This window comes from Asterias rubens, chromosome 19 (assembly GCF_902459465.1).
Source record: "Asterias rubens chromosome 19, eAstRub1.3, whole genome shotgun sequence".
In the NCBI taxonomy this organism is placed as follows: domain Eukaryota; kingdom Metazoa; phylum Echinodermata; class Asteroidea; order Forcipulatida; family Asteriidae; genus Asterias; species Asterias rubens.
The window spans coordinates 6,386,599-6,409,273 of record NC_047080.1 but is presented as its reverse complement, the minus strand read 5'-3'; the positions used below and the strand labels follow the sequence as shown (position 1 = coordinate 6,409,273).

The window sequence follows — 22,675 nt, the reverse complement described above, 5'->3', positions numbered from 1 at the left end:
TCGAATTTATTTTAAATGTATCTAACTCCCAAAATAGTTGTTGAGCGCGGGTACGTTAATCCGGAAGTCGTTGGTTCAAATCCCGCTCTGGTAAATTTGTTTTTGTTCAACCCCCTTCTATTTAACATTTACCCAGTCAGTTTCCCTTGTGATTCATTACTTGATAATAATGTATTAATAAATTGAAACAACAACAACAACAACAACAACAAAGACCAGTCTGCTCACTTGGTGTATCTCAACATATGCCTAAAATAACAAACCTGTGAAAATGTGAGCTCATTTGGTCGGCGAAGTTGCGAGATAACGTTGAAAGAAAAAACACCCTTGTCACACGAAGTTTTGTGCTTTCAGATGCTTGATTTCGGGACCTCAGATTCTAAATTACTTCTTACTCGAATACTACGTTATTTCAGAGGGAGCCTTTTCTCACAATGTTTTATACTATCAACCTCTCCCCATTACTCGTTACCAAGTCAGGTTTTATGATAATAATTATTTTGACTAATTACCAATAGTGTCCAAGTTTTAAGTACTACACAACGTATACAATGAGTGGTTGCAATCATTGTACCAAAGCACAAGACTGGATTTATATTGATGTGATGATGTAGTCATCCTGTTATAGTTGAGATGCTTTCTCAGGAGGGACATCCGGGTTCTGTACCGAAGTCAGTCAAACTATCTGCAAGATCCAATATCTTATTATCTATGCGGACTTCTCTGATACAGCCAATGAAATTTCGGCTTAGAATACGTGTCTCCTCCTGATTGGCTGGAATACTACCGACTAAAAGGGGCGTGTTCACATCCAAGAACCTGTAGTATTGCATCAAAACGGAGAGATTGTTGTTACAGTAATGGTGACTCTAAAATCCCGCGTTGTAGAAGTACCAATAATATTAATGTTCAACGTAACTACTTCCCCCACAAAATGCACCGTTTGCAGACAGACCATAAACTGAAATACAGAGGGAGACTGATCGGCCATTGATCCAGTGAAGCAATGGATTGAATAATGTTGGGTGTGACTCTCACCACTCTATAATGTCCTACATATTCTCTTTTTTAGAGTTACATTATATCAAGCAATGTGGGTGTGCCCGCACGCTACGTTGAGTTTGCCTCCCCAGCTTGCCTAAATGGGCTGGCCCTTTTCTTTTCCCGTCTTCAATCTTGAACCCGCTTTAAATCGTATGAGTTTTTTTTTTGTCGATGTATTTCCTTTACTCTTAATTCCGTTTTTAAAAGACAATACAATAAAATACAACACATCACGAAGCTGTTGTTACTACCACTAAGTACTACTGATAGTGGTTTATTATTAGTGATAACATCATAAATAAGAGAAACCATTTTTTAAAACATTAATATTACCATGTGGTGACATCCAGTGCCTGTGTGGCGTACGCAACGCACGGGTAGTTATTGATAATTTCACCCTCGGCATCACGGTCGCAACTATCCAACATAACCTCCACCATCTACATCAAAGGAGAGAATATTATTTTTTTTTAAACATCAGAGTCTACACATTCTAAGTCGAGTAACATTTCAAAAAACACTTCACTCTTTATAACTCCCGGGTCAGAATTGACCGGGATTCCGGTTCAGAATTTACCGGGATTCCTGGTCAGAATCCACCGAGATTCCGGGTTAGAATCGACTATGATTCCGGGTTAGAATTGACCGTGATTCCGGGTCAGAATTGACCGTGATTCCTGGTCAGAATTGACCGTAAATTTCTGGTCGGAATTGACCGGTATTCCGGGTCAGAATTGACCGTGCTTCCTGGTCAGAATTGACCGGGATTCCGAGTCCCGTTGAGCCTGACCCGTTTCCGGGTCAGAAGCTGTGTCAAAATAAACCAATAATGGGTGGAAACTGGCGCAGAATCCGAGTTAAAATCCCACCAGAACCGGGTCAGCCTGACACAGTAATGGGTCAGGTCTCTCCCCTTGGAAGCTGGAATCCGGATCAATTATGGGGGTTTTTCGGGAATAGAGGCTGCACTGTTAAAACAGTAGGAGCCAATGCAAATATAAACTAGAAAGGGTCAGCAAAGTATAGCATGACAACGGAGTTATTACTGTCAAATAAACATCTGATCTTTATGCTATCAAGTTATTCCCTCAGAGGGGTTATATTATTCACATCTGTTTGTATATAAATCAAATATAGAAATATGTTTTATCCCGCCCTCGGGAACAAAATAGCGTCGTCAATGAGCATACAAATACAATAGCAATAAAGTATCTAGGGGTTCAAATTTAACTCAGTAGTCATTTCATGGTATGTTCCAGATGTCACTTTCATTTTTCAAATTAGTTTGTTCGATCGTGACTTGCTGTCAGCAAGGAATTTGAGGTCCCCATGCGTGCTTTTTAATTGATTGACATCCACTTTAAACCTAGACAGCATGGGTGAAGGCCACGGAGTTATCAGATTCCTCAAAATGTATAACCGTCTTAGACAGTAACATCCTGAGTGGAAGGTATTACTCCCTAAAGATAATGATCTTCAAGACGGAAAACAGGTGAAACAAAGTTCGTCCTTTCCACTAGTCTCACAGAAGTTGCTTTCTTCGATTAAAGGGATCACTCGATGCTGTTTATAATTTTGTAAGGACAGTCATCCATTCCATCTTGGTTTGATTTCCAAGAAGCACTCCTTTAATCAAATATAGATGTATCTTCGAAAAGGATGCGCAGCTTCAAGAGGTAAACAGTTAGGGGAAAAAAGAAATCAATGTAAAACGATTTAATATATTTTTTATTTATTTATTTTGGGCGGGGGGGGGGTGTGTTTTGAACAAGGTGCTCTTTTCCCGTCAGAATAAAATGATCCATCACAAGTTAAGTTTTCAGTTCTAGAGAGCAGCACAATTAAATACTTAACAATGTTCGGTAAAAATGAGCAGGATACCTGTCAACTGGTGACATTGTAATATAAATGCGTCATATTATTGTACTTTGGCTAGCAATCGTATTCTGGTAAGCATGATTGCGTAATGCTTAGCTAAGTTGTGTGTTTGGACAACTATAGTAAATTAGGCCGTCCGATCAAACACTGAAAATAAATTTTCAAATAATCATCACTTCTACAGTTCACCCTGTGTGCTACACATGGGGTTGTTTCTTTTAATAGCTGAGTGGGCAGGAAAGCAATGAAGTACACCAGACATTATAACATGATGTGACGATAACAAAATAAGCAGGTCAAACTGAAGAGCCTTAGGTGAGGAAATCGATGGGGAGCAGGGACAGAGGTGAGAATTTATGGAGCAAAGGATGACCCAGTTGTATTCAATAGGGGCGAAGAGGACCTTGGGTGGCAGTCAGGGTGGCAAGTGGGGAAACTAAAGAGGTGAGAGTCATAGGGGGTGGTTCATGGAATGACGGGTGAAGGGGTGCACGTTCATGCGACATAAGGGAATTAGGTGTTAAATGTGCCTTGAAGGCACGATCAGAGGCGACCCGCTCATGGAGAACTCACGGGGGAAACTGACGTGGCTCATGCATGTGTTGCAAATTTTCCTTCGTCTTCGTTGTTCCAACACATATTTCACAATATTTAGATAATTATATACGGTTTATACAATCACGGTTAGAAATCACGGTTAGAAATCACACATAGGCCTATATTCTTGTACATTCAGTTTACAGCGTGGATTGCACTGCACGAGGAAAGTAAACCTGTTTACCTGATTCAATCAACAATTCAAACGCATTTTGACTAAGAGTATGATTATTAAGTTTTGTTCATAAGAAATAAATTGTGAATGCAAGTAATTTTGAAATACATTTAGCTGGCTACTTTATTTTGTTAATCTTATAACTTGTAATAAAAAACACACTTTGTTTGTAGAACAATAGAACAAATGGGGGGATCCTAGGTGGGGAGTGATTTACTGCGCCAGAAGGACGTTCGTTTCCAAGGTTAAGCTAAGAAGCAAGGATTACTAGCCTATTGGGTATTCTCAACTATGATAAATCAATCAGTTGTGTGACCTCAACTGGTGACCTATCAAGGGTCAAGTCCATCGCATTATGAGCAGAAGAAAAGTTTGGAAGTTTGTTTTTACCTTGTCCCGGTAGATGAGTTCAACAACGTGCCATTTGTGGTCGCTGACTCCCCCAGGAGTGCCGACCATAACACGCATGGTCATCTTGCCAACGGCAAAGGAGAATGCAATTTGTGTATCAATGATCTCGATGGCCAGTAAATCATTCACTTGACTGTATCTGGACACATACAACAGCAGCCCGTCCGTCACTTCGGTTGAAAAGCTGAACAATTGAATTGGGGCAGAACAAAGAAACAATAATTGAACTGAGCAGGATTTGAACCAACAATGTTGGGGTTAACCGGCCAGCACTGAGTTATATATTCCTATGTTGTCAGTCTCCCTTTTTGTCAATATCTTTGTTGGGGTTGTCCGGGTGAAAAGCTGAACAAGATAAACTTGAACAGAAACAGCCTGCTAATGAAGTAACTTACCAGACAGAAATCACTGCAACATTCCTCAAATTTACTTGGTAAAACCGTGGAGCAATACACCATCATGGTTTAACTGCGCCTTGAACACCCAGCAGGGTGGATATGTGCGCATTACAAGTCTTCTTCTTCTTATTATTATTATTAACTGTTTTGTTTCTGCTTTACGTGTTTTCTAGTGCATTTCCCGACTAGTTTAAAACGAAATGCTGCCCAAAATATTGTTGTTCTCCTAATTTAAAACCCCATAGGGACAGTCTCTTTAACACCGTTTCAGTTCAATGGAAAGATCCTGTAAATTGTTCGTTGAGTCGTAAATCGCTTTAAGTTGTTTTCACTGGGAATACTAAACATAACACAAAGCGATCATCAGACTCTAAGGGGTTATTTTAGTATAGAGCGTTGACAGTGCTTGTGGGCAAAGTCTATTAACCCCTGACAAAACACTGACAATAAATAAGAAGGCCGACTCGTTTGCAGACTTCGTTCATGCACTGCCATTGTTGTTTGTGTGCACTCTGCTCTACGTCATTCAACCACCCGAAACTTTCAACCAATCGAGAGCGGAGCAATAATAACACTTCCATGTACTTTCTCATACATGACAGTGACAAATTCTAAAGCTCGAGTCTCTGCCAAGAATATAAAAACTGACAGCAATTTCGGGGGAGAGAATCTGCAATCTATGAAATAAAGTTCATCTGATTTCGAAAATTATCAGAAACCAACGAATACAAATACTAAATTTGTTTTAATTCCATGTGACTGTATCAGCTCTCTGACGCAAGTAGACGCTTACTAGCTGCAATTGTTGACATCGGTTCTTGCGTCATTTGCAATTTGGGAATATAATCTGCGAGGACACTATGTAAAAAGATCTCTCTCTTTGAGCAGTAATGGTTCTGAAAATTATATTGGTTTCAACGCTCGACGTTTCGATCAGTATGCTTTCCTAAAGTTGACCAGAGCATTCTGATCGAAACGTCCGCATACCACATTGTTTTCTTCAGAATTACCACACCATATATGAGGGAGAAAAATCTCAAACCTCACTAGAGTGAAAACAATTAACAAAATTGAAACATACAAATTTATGTTAAATGTTTGACTCACTTGAGAGAAATGCTCATCATAGATCGCTGGTGAAGACTCGGAAAGGTCATGTAGGAACCGGAAGGGAAGAACCGTGACGTCATCTCACACTGTGGACCATCGTATCCCGGCATGCATTGGCAGACGAAGCCTCCCTCGGTTAGATTGAGGCACTGTCCACCATGTTTGCACGCATCTTCGAAACAATACCCTTCACTGAAATCCACTTGGCAATCGTCACCTAAACAAAATCAGTTTGTCATCTTTTAAAAACCTCTCAATATTGACAGGTCTAAGATAAATCATTTTGATTTGAGTTTATTACGACTGTTTAAATAAATAATTTACACAATCGAGTTGTTATTCACCGGCAAAATGTGTTGGGCAGAGGCAGGAGTATCCACCGTCAGTTGCTTCGCAAGTCCCGCCGTTCAAACACGGTTGCGACTCGCAGTAATTCACGAATTCCGAGCAGTTATTGATACTGTAAATATTGGGGCATTCACAAGACTTCTCCACAGCGGGATGAACGCCTCGGAAGGTTATGAGATCTCCCGTAGAATGGGCCAGAACGGAGGATATCTGAGTCAGATTCTGTTGACGAGAAATAATTTTTAAAGGCAGTGGACACTATTTGTACATACTCAAAATAATTATCAGCGTAAAACCTCACTGTAAACAAGTAGTAATGGGGAGAGGTTGATAGTATAAAACATTGTGAGAAACGTGACGTAGTTTTCGAGCCGGAAGTAATTTTCCACGAATTTGATTTTGAGACCTCAAGTTTAGAATTTGAAGTCAAGCATCTGAAAGCACACAACTTCGTGTGACAAGGTTGTTTTTTCCCATTCATATCGCGCAACTTCGACGACCAATTGAGCTCAAATTTTCACAGGTTTGTTATTTTATGCATACGTTTAGATACACCAAGTGAGAAGACTGGTCTTTGACAATTACCAAAAGTGTCTACTGTCTTTAAATACAGGTTGCAACTGTCAAACGCTTGTATTGAAACAATTATAATATTATACCGACATTTCGGGGTTTTTCAAAATGACACCAAAGCAATATTTTTAGGGTCACATTTGATGTGTTAAAGATTTCTACACAAACTTCTGAGCTTCTCGGGGTGCTTCAAAAGGTTGTGTGTGAATTAAATTGAGTACACATTGCTTGGTCCCTGGTCGTTGGTAAGGTACTAAGCCATCACGTACTAAGCCATAACGGATAATAATAGTATACGACATTAAACTATCGTTTAAAATATTCCCATGGTATCCAAACTCTAGAAATAGTGTGGTATGTGCTACTCCTATGACCTGTGTGTGACACCGTAATACAGTGCGATAACGTAATACACTACTCTGACCACAGACATTACATTGTGAATGTGTGACTTAATTAAGCTTTTGTGTTCATGAAATCTACGGTGGCTGATCTCCGCCAACAAATAAACACTTTATCAGTAGGGCGTTATAACGCCCTAATTGAGAAATAGGGCGTTATTACGCCCTAAATTACGGCGTTATAACGCCCTATTTCTCAATTAGGTCGTTATAACGCCCTAATTTTACGGCGTTATAACGCCCTAATTGAGAAATAGGGCGTTATAACGCCGTAATTTAGGGCATTATAACGCCCTATTAGGGCGTGATTAGGGCGTTATGACGCCGTAAAATTAGGGCGTAATAACGCCCAATTTTTCAATTAGGGCGTTATAACGCTGTATAGGGCGTTATTACGCCCTAATTAGGGCGTTTTAACGCCGTATAGGGCATTATTACGCCCTAATTAGGGCGTTATAATGCCCTAAATTACGGCATTGTAACGCCCTAATTTAGGGCGTTATAACGCCCTATAGGGCGTTATAACGCCCTACTGAAAAGGTGTTTATTTGTTGGCAGAGATCAGCCACCGTAGAAATCTGAAAAAAATGGTTGGGTCGTATTTTTTGCTGAAAGACCATTGCTTGTTCTCATGAGCAGTCAGAGCTTGCACTGGTCGGACGGGGCGTTACCTTTCTGGGCACGCATCTTTGTAGATCATTACATGTCTCCAAGACGCACACATCATCTTCAGCAGGGAGAATAGGCAGTCCACTCATTGCTTCTATACTCCTCCTCTCGAAGTATATCGTGCTTAAGATGTGTTCCCGCGAGAAGAACTTGTTGTCCAAGTCACGTGCCGAGAATGAGACATTAAGAAGTGGATAACCGTCGCGTGCTACCTACAAGACACCATGAGGGAGGTTTAGCTGCACGTTTTGCCTGAACGAACGTGAACGTCAGAACATTGTGTCAGGTACGTACGTGCGCGCAGACGTCATACGTGAGCATGCAATAAGCCCAAAGTGGCGATATCATCCGGAAACAACACACTTTATTTGACGTTCATGTTCACGTATTTCCTCGCGTAAGGTGCAGCTAAACCTCGCAAACGTAGACCATGATATCACAATAAATGTATTATTATATTTTTCCAAAGAGCCACACATACAGTCCTGACTTTCTCCGTGCAAGAACGAATTGTACCCAGTTCAAAGGGAGAGAAAATTAAAATCTTACATTTTATGGAGATTGCATGCATCCTATATAATACTTTAAAATGAAAAAGTAGAACATCTCAACAAGATATACAGACTGTTATTTCTTTTACAATACTGAATTTATGCTGAAAGGACGACCTAAATTAAATTGCTTCATTTTACAAAGAGTTAAGTAGTCTATATCGCGAGTAAGGATGAGTTACTCGTCCTAACTTTAGGACAAGCCTAAAGTTTTTTATATCGGTAGGACTAGTCATAAGTAATCAGACTATCTCCGTGAAATCGACCACAGTTCTAAAGGACTTTGACGGTTACAAAGTAAAGTAAACCTAGACCTAAAACCCGCTCGATTTTTGTTTTTTGTTTACAAGAAGTCACTCTAAGGCCCTTTCCGAAACCACGGCTTAGGCTTTGGATTCGGCTTGAGGCTTCATTCTCTCGTCTGAAACCCTGAGCGCGATGCAAAGCACGCGCAACCGGCGGGCCAAGCTAACTTGAGCCGAATCCAAAGGTGAAGCCGTCGTTTCGAAAAGGGCCTTTAACAGAACCACATACCTCTTGTAGATTAAAGATGACTAGTTGATTTGCGTGTGAGTTGAGCGTATGAGCCAGAGCATCTCGCAGTGCATTGAGTCTGAATGACCTTAGGAAGTTGTCTTCAGTGACATTCAGGACATTGACACTAACACCGTTAGCCATCATCTCAATGGATATTGGTGTCAACTCTAGACGACAACTTGCTTGAGCCCCATGTACACCATCTGAGTAAATAAACGGATATAGAGATATCACATGTGCATGTGGATAAGGCATGTATTTTGACAGTTGTTGGAGATCTAAATTCATCACGCACACGCCATCTTTGTGTCCAGGAATTTATTTAATTAGAGGTCAATAAAGTGGACCAGGAAAATGAATGGTGAGAAATTTAAGTTAAAACCGTTGAGTACTAAGAGAGTACTTCATTTAAACAGCTACTTGAGCGTAATGTTTTTAAACGAAATGCTGTTTATAATGCGTTTGTTCACCATTCAAATGTAGTTTTTATATGTGTATACTTCTGAATTTTTCGTAATTACTGATTAAAAATTCAGGCCTCAACCTCAAGGTTTTGAAAAACTAAAAACACTTCTGCCGTTGACGGCGCGTGTAGAAATGACAATGCTTTGACGTCGTGCCTGGGAGTTTGCTTTGTTATACCTCCACGCTATACAAATTGGAGCTCCCAACTATGACTTAACATGAGTGATTACGTAACTGAGCTTTTCGCGAATTTTCAGAAAAGCGGCGGATAAGGAATGTTCGATTTTTTTTTTTTTTACACAATTAAAAACTTGTTATAGTCATGTGACTCGATTTCCTTATTGATTGAAAACATTTTAAATGAAATTCAGCCTGTAGTATTCCTATATATAGATACTCACCTGTGACATACACGGTAATGTCAGTTACTATCTTATTCCGCACTTCCCTTGATCTTGTATTTGACATACTGAGGACTCCAGTGACTTCATCGATCGTGATGAGTTTATTCCACCGGGAGCGTTCGGGTACGATGCCGAAGCGCAACACCCCTTCATGGTCAACATCTTTGGCAGGAACCCGGGCAAGCTCAGCCCCGGATAGGGCGTCCGGCAAGGCGTTGTAAAATACCTAAAATGGGACATTGGTAATTATCATAATAAGGAACTGTCTATAAATGGGGAAAAGGGTATAATCAATGTGTGTAGCAGAGAAGTGTATAGTTCCCCACCCACGCACGGCCCAATCTAATATAACTAACCAAACATGTTTTAATATAGCAGATTACGGTTCTCAGCCAGATACCACATCACATCTGTGACTGGTGTTCTACTAATTTTGCTAAGCATAACATAGTTATTTCATAAAGTAAGAGGCAATATTTTCTGCTCAGCTATATGAAATAGGTCCCAGGTTATATTTGCTTTGCTTGATTAAACAACTGGCAAGGATGTCCAGTCTGCTATATGTGGAATGTGTATGCCACATAGGCAGGAGCATCATCACGTCATAGTACACTTTTGGCTGCAGATTGCGATTTGTAAAAACTTTGTGCTATAATTCAAAACATAGCTCTGCATACCATTCAAATATACAATGATGTGAGTGTACTGTCGCATAATACAATATCGATGTGAGTTCTGACTAGATCAACGAGTGAACATATTCTGCGACAATCCACAAACGAAATTCATTTAATGATTGTTTTATATATTATAACCAGAGAAAGGACCATTTCTCTATGATATAACACACACGTAAGCCGAAGAGAAAGGACCACTGAGCCTACATCCTTTTTATTTGAACATTTCTTCTTCCCCCCCCAAAAAAAAAAAAAAACAGTCACAGAAACGCGTCCAACTCCCACTCGAAAACCCTTTTAATGTCAGACTCCATGCCAGCTTGGCCGTCGTGATTCGGCCTTGCCTCGTTTGGGCAAACGGTCGGGAACGATTATTTTGGAAACGACGTGAAAAGCCACAAGTGTCCTATATTAATCAAAAATTGGACTCTAATATTTCGGAATGCCGCAGGTCGCGGAAGTAATGGCAAAATAAAGTATGACACGTCGTTTCTAGCCAACATGGGAGCACCAGAAATGACATTTGGCGAAACAACTGCAGCAGAGAATTTCAGGCTTCGGAGGAAAGCCCAAATTTGTTTTTAGAAAGTTGCAAAACAATAATAGACTGAACACAGTGGGGCATCCCGGATAGTTTTGTAATTGTGGTGCATTGTGATGAGGGTGGGGCAAGGGGTCAAATGCATACCTGGGGAGGGGGGCTATTCAATTCAATTCTGCACGTTTTCAATATTTTTTTTTTTGGGGGGGGGCAGGCAGGGGTCTTGGGAGTGGCCCCGCCCCCTCTGGTTACGTCACTGATATATCTTACCTGGAAGTCATTCAGGATCGGTGGGTTGTCGTTTGTATCAATGACACGTATCACCACCCTAGAATATCCAAAGAGATTGCCAGAGTACGCATTAACTACCATCCTGAAGATCTTATGTTTCTCGTAGTCAATCCTGCGGATGTTCTCAATTGACCCATCGTCGGGGTCAATTTTGAAGAATCGGGTGGCACCCCAAGCTATTCGGTACTGTATGACGGCGTTTTCTCCTTTGTCCTTGTCAGTGGCGTTCAGTGGGAGCCAGCAGGGGTAGTTCTCAAAGATGTAGAACGTCATGACGTGGTGGGGGAATATTGGCGGGTTGTCATTTAAGTCATTTACATGGATGATTAGTCTGGTTTCAGCTGACTGCTTACGGGATGTTGCGAGCACAACCAGGGTGAATCTATCATCTTCTTCCCTGTCCAGTGGGGAACTAACTGACACCCTTCCCGTCCTCGGGTGTATGAAAAACACTTCCAGGCCATAATACGGAGTGGAGGATTTTAAACTGAAAGTCAAATCCGAATCTCCTTGCTCTAATTCAACCGAGTTATTCACCTGACCGGGAGTGTTTTCATCAATATATGCTTCATAAACGTCATGTGTGAACCTCAATGGTACATCATCCACATTTAATACTCTCAGAGTTATCCGTGTAGTTGCTTTAATATTTTTGTTCCCCTCAATTTTTGCGTAGCCAAGTACACTGTACTCCTTGGTTGTCTCAAAGTCAAGCGCCCGCAGTGTTCGTATTTCACCAGTCACAGCGTCGATGCTGAGAGGCGGGGACAACGTATCAAATTTCCTCTTCTTGATTTCGTATCTGATGTTTCGATTTCTGCCTTCTGTAAATAAGAAAATGCGGACAATTGTGATAAATCTCAATATATTCAAATACATGTGTATCATTGTAAGCCGAAATAACATAATACCACTGGTTTATGGGCAGAGCAATTAGGTGTAGAAGGTGGCGGATGCTCCATTTAAAAAAAAAAGATTTGAAAGGCCTTTTAAAAATAAAAACACAGGGTTGAATCTTAGTGACAACCCGTTCAGCTTAACTTACCTTACCATCCTCTTGTATCATTAAGGTAAAACATTCGAATATGTTTGTTTCTCATAGTTGAAACTCAATAGGAATTTATAACCATACAACAAAACTAGAAAGCATTGACATTAGGAAAATACATGACACTGTGAAACGGAAAGAATCCCAAATGATGTGCACACTATTTTAATAATCATTTCCGTTAAAATTGTTCCCAAAGCGGATTTACACTGAGTGAGCAGTCATCGGACCAGTTTTGTCTCGAAAGGATTCAATCCTGTAATAAAGGGACACATTGCTATGGATCGGGCGAGTTGGTCTTTGGAAAGCGTTTGGAACCGTTTGTTATGAAATGCATATGGTTGTAGAAAGATGTTTTAAAAGTAGAATGTGAATATAATGATCCACACAATTAGTATGGCTCGAAAATACACGGTTTTCTGTTTACGTCGCGAACTAATTTAACACGGTCGGCCTTTTTATGGAGTCAAGCTTTTGACTTTTGATGTTATTATTATCAAATAAAAGGTTAAACAAAACAGACGAATTTTCCCAAGTCCATGGCCGTGTCGTCCCTTTAATTGAATGTTCGTGTGGAGACATCAGGTCAATATATCCAAATGGAACATCTTATGCATTGTTGTCATAACTTGGTATGGTTTTACGTCATAAGAAGTTAGTAAGTACCGGAGGAATTACTTCTCAAGATTGGGTTAGTCTGAGACATTTAAGGAATGCAGACCCGTTGAGCCGCTGACTAAGTCTTGTGTCAGTTTTTCAAGTCCCCACGATGAAATACAAGAAACAGACTGCAACGAAGGAGTCAATTCTCAGGAGACTTATAAACGTTATCGCATACTATGAGATCTGACAAATACTCGTCATCGACGGTTGTTTTATTTTAGAGATTGAAAGTTCAACAATTCCTTTCTTTCCGGCAATGCTGGTAATGTTTGCTATAGTGTTGCATCCTCTGCGCCTTGTCTTGGTAACATCATGGAGATAATTTTCTTCCTCCATGACTACATTGCTCGCTATAATTCAAGGGCTTACTCATGCAGCTAAATAATTGTGACTGCACTGTATTTAGCAATGGAGGTAGTAGGATTAGAATCACGGTAATTCTAATGGCCTTTGCAATTTAAATACATGCACCCTCCAGGGTGAGCATTCTGCTTCAGTCCCAAACAACAAGTGCTTTCATCACCTACAAATGATTTGCCTGTAAAATATAATAGCGTGCAAACGACAAAATAACATGAGAAAGAACTCCAGGCACTTCAAGTTCACAACTGACATAACCCCAGGGTGAGCGGAGGCGTCAGTGTAGCCCAGGCCGGGGATCGCGTCTCTCCTCCGGGTAATGTTTGACTGTTAATAGTCCCTCGGGCAACCGTCTGTCATTTCGGAAATGGGATAACTGGGAACATGGTGTGAAATATGAACCTCGCTTCCGTATCCCATGTGTCCTATTTCATCAACTTGGACAAAAACATGGTTCACAAAAAAATAAAACAAAATAGACTGGCGTTGAAAAGGTCGTAGGTCATACCTGCTTTAAGGCACTGGGCACTATTAGTATCTAACTATTAAAAACTATACCTGGTTACAAGGAATGGAGAGCTGTATAAAACGTCTGAAGTAACGCAGTTTATTTTTAGAAAGAGATAATTTCTCACTCAAGACTCGTGACCGATGTATATTAGGCATCTGAAAGCACGCGAGTTTGCAAGAAGGGTGTTTTTTCTTTATTGACAGATTTGATATTGTCAACAATATACAACAGATTCTCGTGTGAAGTGGCGCTATTTGCTGTCATTTATTGACTATGAGCATTTGCGTATTTTTCATACTGACAGTATTTCAAACGATATATAATTGAATGGAACTGGAATGAAATAAAACTTTACAAAGAGTAATATTATCATATGATTCACCTGATTTCCTGCATTGAAAGAAAAATAGTTTCTCCTCAAAATTAACTTTTGGGCGCAAATAAAAATCCGCTCGTGCTAGGTCAACCAAATTTAAAAAAGAGCCAAATAAAAAAGCCTCAGGAAATTTAAATATGACTGTTAATGGGGCACTTTGCCTTGGATCGGGCGAGTTGGTCTATGAACAGCGTTTGAAAACCATTTGTAATAAAATGCGTATGGTTAGAAAGATATGTTTTAAAAGAGTAGAATATAACGATCCACACAAATAAGCCTCGTAATTGCATGGTTATCCTTATACGTCGTGAACTAACACGGCACATCATTTTGTGGAGTCTTGACTCCACAAAATAGCCGACAAGGTTCCACAAAATGGCCGACCGCGTTAGTTCGCAAAATGAAAGGAAAACCACGCAACCTGTCACTTTAAAATCTACGCTGAACATCGACGACATTCCAATGGGTAAACACTTTCAAACTTGGACCTGCAATAGTTATGGACAATAATAGTATCCCCATTTGTAATAGGTCTTCGGTTTGTTGAAGGTCCTCAGTTTGAGAGTATGTACACTACCAATGGGACACAACGGTTACCATGCTGAACTCGAGTGTATGTGTTTTAACACTTGTGGGTGTATGAGTGCAGGTGTACACATTCAAACCGAGGACATATAACAACAGAGGACATGCAATAGAGTCCACACGGTTCGGGAAAGGTCCTCAGTTGGAAAACGTGTACAAAACCAATGGGAGCTGATGCAAAAAAAAATAGTATAAACAAACCTAAGACCACTGTTGCGGGCATATGGGTGTGTGTCGGGGGGGGGGGCTACCAAAGTTGGATTTCAGCCAGAAGATTATTTTCAGTAGGCTATAACAAACGTGCTGAGATCGACAAATGATACCCTTCTCAATCATTCAAAACGCTGTCCCTTTTCTGTTTGAAGTGGTTCTGTGTAACTCCCTTCATATTTTGACCCCTGCAATGATCTCTGTAATCTGCTTTCAGGGGTATTATTAGTTGACCCTGCTCACACAAACCGAGAACAAAATAAGTAGTTGAAGTGTTGATACGATAGTAAGATTTGTACAAGGGGTGTTCAAACACACACAACTCTCTATGACATGACCTGTATTCGGCACGTGAAACAAGGGAACGATTTCTTCTATATAGGGAGCCCTTTCGGTCAATTGAGTTTCCATTTGCATAGGCTTTTCAGCGCTCTTGTTATGTCATTTACTACTTGATAAGATAGTCCGAGGTGACTGTAACAAAAAACAAGTACTTTTGTATATGTAAATGAAAAATATTGAATAACAACATTGAAATTATCACATTCAAGCTAAATAATGTAACAATTAATCTGGCAAAATTTAAATCTCAAAATACCAGATAACAAAATGTGGTGGGGTGGGGTGGGGGTGGGGACAAGGACATCAATGGGGGGATCCCCCAGCTACACCACTTCTTGTATTGTGCACTGTAATAGAATCAAAATCATACCACAGTGGTAATTATTAAGACATTAACGTGAACATATTATTTTACAAATCTAACTTGAATCCAGACAACGCAAAGCCAAGGAAGCATTTAACACTGACACACCTTTTGCTAAACTTGCGTAAAATCAAGGGAATCACGTGACTACACAAAATGGTGGACCGTGTTAGGTCACGAAGTTAAGAAAAACAAAAATGTTGATGTCAAGAGCTAAGGCTTTGGATTATCAAGTATAACAAAAGGAATGTGTTTTGATTTGTTCAGATGCAGGCACTGCTTGATTTATAATTCGTTTGTAACCTGAACTCAAAGTATTCTTGTTAATTGAGGGAGATGGCGAGACCAGTTAATAGTTAGATATAACAAATCGTATGAGATTTGGAGATCTTCCAGGTGGATGTGTTGTTATGCAGTACTAGCATTTGATGAGAGTAGAACAAACTGATAGGCTCTAATCTACAGTAGTTCTTTCGTTTTGCTTGTCATTTGCCCATGTTTGCCCGTCTTGTGAGCAGTTGTTGTTCTTGTTTTTCAAATACAAAAGGAAGAAAATGGGGAAGAACAAAAAACATGTAAAGCTTGTGTTGATAACTATACTCTACTTTTAAAACATCTTCTCGACCATTATTATATTCGACCCATTTCATAACAAACGCCCATTCCAGCCCAAATCACACAGTCCGAGGCAAAGTTTATCACTTGAAATGAAGCTTGTACTTTTTCAGAATTTATGATTTTTTTTTTTACAACTCAAATCCGTGTTTTATTTATCACGTGGTCAGACCCAACGTCTACTATTGACGTATGTCAGTAATAGCCTACATTTTATAATACAAAAAACAACACTTTTTTATGGGATACCATAAACAGTCGCTGTGAAAATTAATTTGCATAACTCAACTCTCTTGTACTATATTGTATAAACAAACAGATAACTCAGCAGGCACATGAACGTATAACCCATAATACTTCCATTTAAAACATCCGGAAAAACATGTTTCCGAACCCTCAAGCAATGTCAACTTTGATTTATGTGACATCTTCTGATGGATTGTACAGTTGTGAGTGCCATACATGTCTTATATGTAATTTGGATTCCTCTGTGGTTAACAGAATTTGCGGTTAAGGAATTCAATTAGTTAAGCTGTGAAATTGCCGTTGATAATAATACAATCAACAGGTGAATCCGTGTTTTGGGGCAACTGCGTTAAAGCGACTAAGACAAGTTTAACACTAAATAGCACCAACATACAGTGGCATTATTTTCAGGTATACCGGGGACAATTACATACAATTGTTCAGTAATAAAAATCAATAAAAAACAGAAATAAATCTTCAAGGTTCATATAAAAAGCTCGTTTGCTTTCCCCGTTCCCCGCTGTGCTCGCCGGTACAGGTCCATGGGACCGAGGCCTGTCCACGATCGCAGAAACGACGGGGAGCAAAGTGGTTAATTCGACGGAGAAATGTTCCTAAATCTATACACTCTTGGCAGCCATAGGGGGCGTCCAAGGCCCAATTTGCTAGAACTGCTTAGTGGAAAATACTGCCTTATGGCTATATAAGAACTAGCAGGGGACCAGATGAACAAACTCTGTGCGTTTTGGTTGGTAACATTATGCTTCCAATGTACATTATGAAGGACATTCTCACATTAAGACCTCGTTTGATAGAAGCACCCACTTGGAAGGAATGCCAGCAACTATATTATAATACAGAAAGCTTCTTATACAAAAATGTGGATATATCGTCCGTGAAACTAACGTTAAAACAGCCACGGCCTTTTACACCTCACAACCTCACGGTCGGGTCACCTAGTACTAGAGCTTGCAACAGTTAATCGAAAAACTGAACGATATCGACTAATCTACCTTTTTAAAGTGTAAATAAATGCTACAGCCTATAAGAGCACATGGAGAATACACGAGTTCAGAACACTAAATAATAATAAACAATGAAATAAGTTTTAAAAAGGGTATTTGCATGAATGTAAACTTTAAAATAACCCCCAAACTTTAAACAAAAGGAATACAATTTTTTAATAGCAGATTGAACCTCGGGTTTTGCAGCTGATTCATAAATAAGACACAATTCATGTAACAATGTACGTATTCAGTCATCATTCTCCTACTACAATGGATGATACCAAGCTTTGAAGTACGTAACATGCCTTATGAATTATTTCAAAGTAGATCTGCTTCGATAGATATTTCTTAAAAGCTAACAGGCCTATAGCTCTCCTGTATATGGACCAATGTATATGGAGTAATGGTGACAGGTCCGTTATAACGACCTCGGAAATATCGAGGTCTAATTTCTATACCTGAAAGCCTCCTTGAATATAAGGCCTACAAAAATAAAGACGGTACCATCCTGTGAAATTATTAACTTTCTGATTGAGATTACAAAATTGCGCCGGCCAGCAGGGTACAGTAAAACTTATAATTCGAAATTGTGAACTATAACTTTCTTAAATTATTAAATTTGTTTGGATAGTTTATTTGAAATTGTGATATAATATACCAATTCCGAAAAAAGAGAGAATTTTTCAGCCTGACAGTTTTGATGACGTAGTGTTTCCTCTAAATCGTTTTTGTATAATATTTGTGTTGTCTGGATCCCTTCTCAAGTGGAAACGACGATAACACTAGTAGCTCAAACATGTCACTCATGCGTAGTTCAAAAAACAACACTTCCAATCCGCGGGGTATCTAGCCTATATTGGTTAACACTTTATGTATTAAGAACGTTATACGTTTTAAGTTCTTCTACATTTGACTACATTGGTAGATTCGACAATCGGGATCAGATGTCGCGACCTCTCTGACTTGACATCGACCTCCCCTTGTAGAAATAACAAAACTCACGATTTGCCAATAACTTCTTCCCAATAGAATATTTATACACTCCATTAGACCAACGCAAAACCCCCCAAGGCCAGCTACTTACAACAAAATACACACTAATAGAAATAGTTTCCCGGATTATGCACGAAGAGTATTTGTCATCAAAATCCCGGGAAAATAGTGTTTGTTTTGCAAGTTTATCTTAGTACCTAAAGGGCAGTTAGCAAGGGAATTCTTTAAGTGGCTCTGGATATATGCCGGACATTGAAATTGACAAGTTTATGCACATCACTTGCACAATCATCACTTGCAAAGTTTTAAAAAAATAGCTCAAAAGATTAAGTCAAAGTTACTAAAATGACGCACATATCCACAAAAACAACCCTGCTTAGATATTGCGAAATGTAGTTCGAAAATGTTTAGCTGACAGTTACACATTTTATAGTGGCACTACCTGTCATCTTCTATCTTGCAGTTCTTTATCTTGCTGTCAAATTCAGCTTTAATTTGTATACAAACCTCGTTCAACATTTCGTAATGAAACGTAAAATAAATAATCAAACTGAGAAGTTCAGAAGGATTACAAATACCACCTAGAATGCTGAGAGGTTCCAATCGATCCGTCATGTTGTCACTTTCCAGACAACATAAAATATTATCTGACTTTTGAACCATCAGACGGGTTAGCGTTTCAGCACTAGACTATAAAATAACCTGAATGCTTTTCCCAATATGGACAATTATGTCAAATCAAATATCTCAAGCTATTATTTAGCTTGGTATGCAGCTGTGTTTTGATAAAACATTATTTATGAGCTCTTAGACGGCAGTTGATTCATTTTTAACATTTCATTGTAACGCGTCCATCTCAGATATGTGAAATTCTTCCTTGGGATGTTGCACTGCAGCCGATTTCACAAAACGCAAGATACCTCGAGAGATTAATAAATCTTAAGGTTTACATAGTGCAAGGCTTGTACTCGTCCTAAGTTGGGAAGAGTTTGGTGAAATCGACGGCTGGACACTTTGTCAAAGACCATTCTCACAATATGCATACAATAACCAACCTGTAAAATGTTGGACTCAATTGGTCTTCAGCAGTTGCAAGAGAATAATAAAAGAAAAAAAACACTGTTTCACAGTGTGCTTTCAGAAGCCTTTTCTTATTTGAGTGAGAAATTACCTCTTTCTCAAAACTATGTTACTTCAGAGGGTTACGTTTCTCGTAATGTTTTATATCATCTACACTTCCCCATAAACTTGTATGCTAACACATTGTTAAGAGTAATTACCAATAGTGCACAGTGCCTTTAAAGGAACACGTTGCCTTGGATCGGTCGAGTTGGTATTTGAAAAGCGTTTGTAACCGTTTTTAATAAAATGCATATGAGTAGAAAGATGTTGTACAAGTATAATAATTTACAATGATCCACACAATATCCTTTTACCTCGTCGACTAACACGAACGGTCATTTATGAGAGTCAAAAATTTCCCATAATGGCCGACCGAGTTAGCTCGTAAAGTAAGAGGAAAACTGTGCAATTTCGAGGCAAATTTGTGTGGATCATTGTATTCTACTTTTAAATATCTTTCCAACCATATGCATTTTAAAAAGAAAACCGGTTACACACGCTTTTTAAAGACCAACTCGTCGATCAAAGGCAACGTGTTCCTTTAAAGTTCTAGAATAAAGTGTCCACAACAGGTGTCTTGCCACCGTTCTGTGGGGCGACACCTGTGTATACCCATGCTCTATACCTTTCATTTCAGTTGCCAGAGGTCCCATTTTCATAAACTACATGTTATATTCTTGCTGTTCGTGACGTGTGAAACTTTATCTTTCAACAGTTGCTGACATCAGCATGCCACAAATATGTCGCATGCCCTTGATGACTAGAGTAGGTCACGTGACCTTCTTAACCTCCAAAGAACAGTCTAGACTGAATTTTACTTGTATGTACTGTACAACGCTAGTTTTGTCACATGAACATTCTTTTGTTAATGTATGCAAAGTTAACTTGTTTCATATTAAAACACAGAGTTCAGTGGAAACCTAATGTCTATATTCAATGCCATGCTTTTGATAGCGCCATCAGCGTGAACAAACGGTAACTTCTTGTATATACAACATTACACCATGCATCTATGGGTAACATTAGGTCGAAATTGTTACAGAAGCGGCACTCAGCGGGGGGTGGGGGGTCCCATTCCAGTTACTTCTTTTGCCCCCCCCCCCCCATTTGCCCCTCCACAGATATTTGAACGTTTAATCCAGAACATGGTCAATCAATGCTTTCCCAAAGGTAAACAATTCAATTTAAGATAATTTGTTCCCCATCCCTTAACCATAAGCAGCAACCACCGCTTATATAGATTATGAGCTAGCCCAAACTTGCGATTATCATTTTAAAACAAAGACAATTTGACCTAAATGACGTCAGGGAAGTCTTGCTTGAAGGCACACTCTTTCCCCAAAAAAATTTTTGTAAAAAAGGAAAAGCACAGAGTTTCTTCAAAATGATGATCTGCAATTTGGGATGAACCAACAGCTACTGAGTCTAGAGGCAATTTGCAATTTGCATTTTTTCTGAAGCTCAGATTTATAGCCGCAGCAAAAACAAACCCATTGTTATTATTGTTTGTCAGGAAATTATAATTGAATTATGCACAAATTTGAAATTTGTTAAAGTCTAGCTTCTAACAAACAAATATTATTATAATTTCAGAAATTTTCAATAAAAGTGCAAATAATCATGGATGACATTAATGTACACATTACCATTTCCAGTCCGTGATGCAGATATGGTGAGCACCAGTGAGCCTACCGGGGCATTCTCTGTCACCTCTCCTTCGTAAGTCTCTTGTCCGAACACCAAGCCATTAATACTGGCTGATGAATCATTCTCATCTACTTGGTTTTTAGAACCCTTCCAATTAAGACCTGCGGGTTTCCGTTGTCGGGCTTTCTTCGCTTTGCCCCGGCGGCGTCCACCGTCAGCGGCGTCGACACCGACAGCCGTCAATCCACAGCAAATGTAGAGTATATACAAGAGCAAAGTGAAATGGGAGCGCATACCGGGTGGTGTTGGTTAACTGGCGACCCGGTTTGCTATCCAAGTTGGTCTTCAGCTATAAACGCAAATACGGTACACTCCAAAGTCAAATTGATAGATCTTATACTTATAGGTGTTTTAATCATCATCAAGGGCTGTCATAGACTGGCCTGTATGGACAAAACGCACAGGAAGACGTCATAATAAGGAGTAAAATTATCCAGTGTTACAGGATAGAGTCGACTTGTTGAACGGGCTTATTTCTCAGCTGTTTCGAAGAACTTGAGCCCCGTCAAGGTTAGATTCCTGTGTGCAACACGAATATTGTTAGTGATCGACAACAGGGCAAACGAGGTCTCATTCAAATTACTTACACCACGGCAAGGCCCATGTGACGTCTGACGATTCAGTATCTACGCTCTAGAAGTTCTTGACTAGTTAGTTGAAATGTTTGCTTGACAAAGGATGAGTGAAGATAGTCGATACGCATAACTCGGAGATAATTTCCAGACTGCTGCCCAACCAAGGGACTCGCTGTTATCTTTATGTAGTGGTGTACCCCCAAAGGAAATATTGAATCTCTTTTTCCGTTTGTTGTTTCCTCCTCTACAATATTGACAACGTGTTCGTTTGAAGCAAGGCATGGAATGAGCGATAGGTCCCACAAGACTGTGTTTATTGGCGCTGTAGACACACAGTGAACCTGGGTTAGAGTAATAATGCTGACGGGTAGTTGACTCGTATGGCTTATCAGTCTGAGTAGTGGTGATATGATGTGCGTGCGGCCAAAGAGGAAAACACCTTTACCGTCGGGAAACCTTTCGATGGCAAAAACATTTTCAGTTTTATTTCCGGCGTCTGGGTTTTTGCTTCGAACTAACTGGTTGTTTCCTACTTGTCTGTGTTTTAGAGGAGGTCAAGGTGACCGATATACAAGACTTGACGACAGAAGTTTAGCATTTACGAGATGTTGCCTCCAAAAAGTGTTAATTGATTTGCAACAAATTTTTATTTGAGGCAGTGGACACTATTGGTAATTGCTCAAAATAATTTTCATCATAAAACCTCTCTTGATTACGAGTAATGAATGGGGAGAGGTTGAAGAATTTGATTTCGAGACCTCAAGTTTAGAATTTGAGGTCTCGAAATCAAGCATCTGAAAGCACACAACTTCGTGTGACAAGGGTATTTTTTCTTTCATTATTATCGCGTACGACCGATTGAACTGAAATTTTCACAGGTT

The 22,675-nt window shown here is 39.6% G+C and overlaps 1 protein-coding gene across 1 annotated transcript; it reads right to left on the bottom strand.

Annotated features, from left to right (window-relative positions):
* Positions 1-450: 450 nt before the first annotated feature.
* On the bottom strand, positions 451-22,118 carry LOC117303382 (protocadherin-like wing polarity protein stan). The gene is made up of 10 exons (XM_033787557.1): positions 21,159-22,118; positions 11,050-11,894; positions 9,559-9,787; positions 8,690-8,895; positions 7,607-7,816; positions 5,958-6,183; positions 5,611-5,830; positions 4,085-4,289; positions 1,378-1,484; positions 451-819 (listed from the first exon to the last, which is right to left on the bottom strand). The coding sequence occupies exons 1-10, from the start codon at positions 21,451-21,453 to the stop codon at positions 642-644; spliced, it is 2,721 nt and encodes a 906-aa protein (XP_033643448.1). The 5' UTR covers positions 21,454-22,118; the 3' UTR covers positions 451-641.
* Between the last annotated feature and the right edge of the window lie 557 nt (positions 22,119-22,675).

What these genes read in the sequence shown, in the direction of transcription:
- LOC117303382 (XM_033787557.1), bottom strand. Translation starts at nt 21,453, where the DNA reads ATGCGCTCCCATTTCACTTTGCTCTTGTATATACTCTACATTTGCTGT. An exon ending in CATTACCGTGTATGTCACAG is followed by an intron (nt 8,896 to 9,558) that starts GTGAGTATCTAT and finishes TTATTTACTCAG; the next exon opens with ATGGTGTACATGGGGCTCAA. An exon ending in AACTCATCTACCGGGACAAG is followed by an intron (nt 1,485 to 4,084) that starts GTAAAAACAAAC and finishes CCTTTGATGTAG; the next exon opens with ATGGTGGAGGTTATGTTGGA.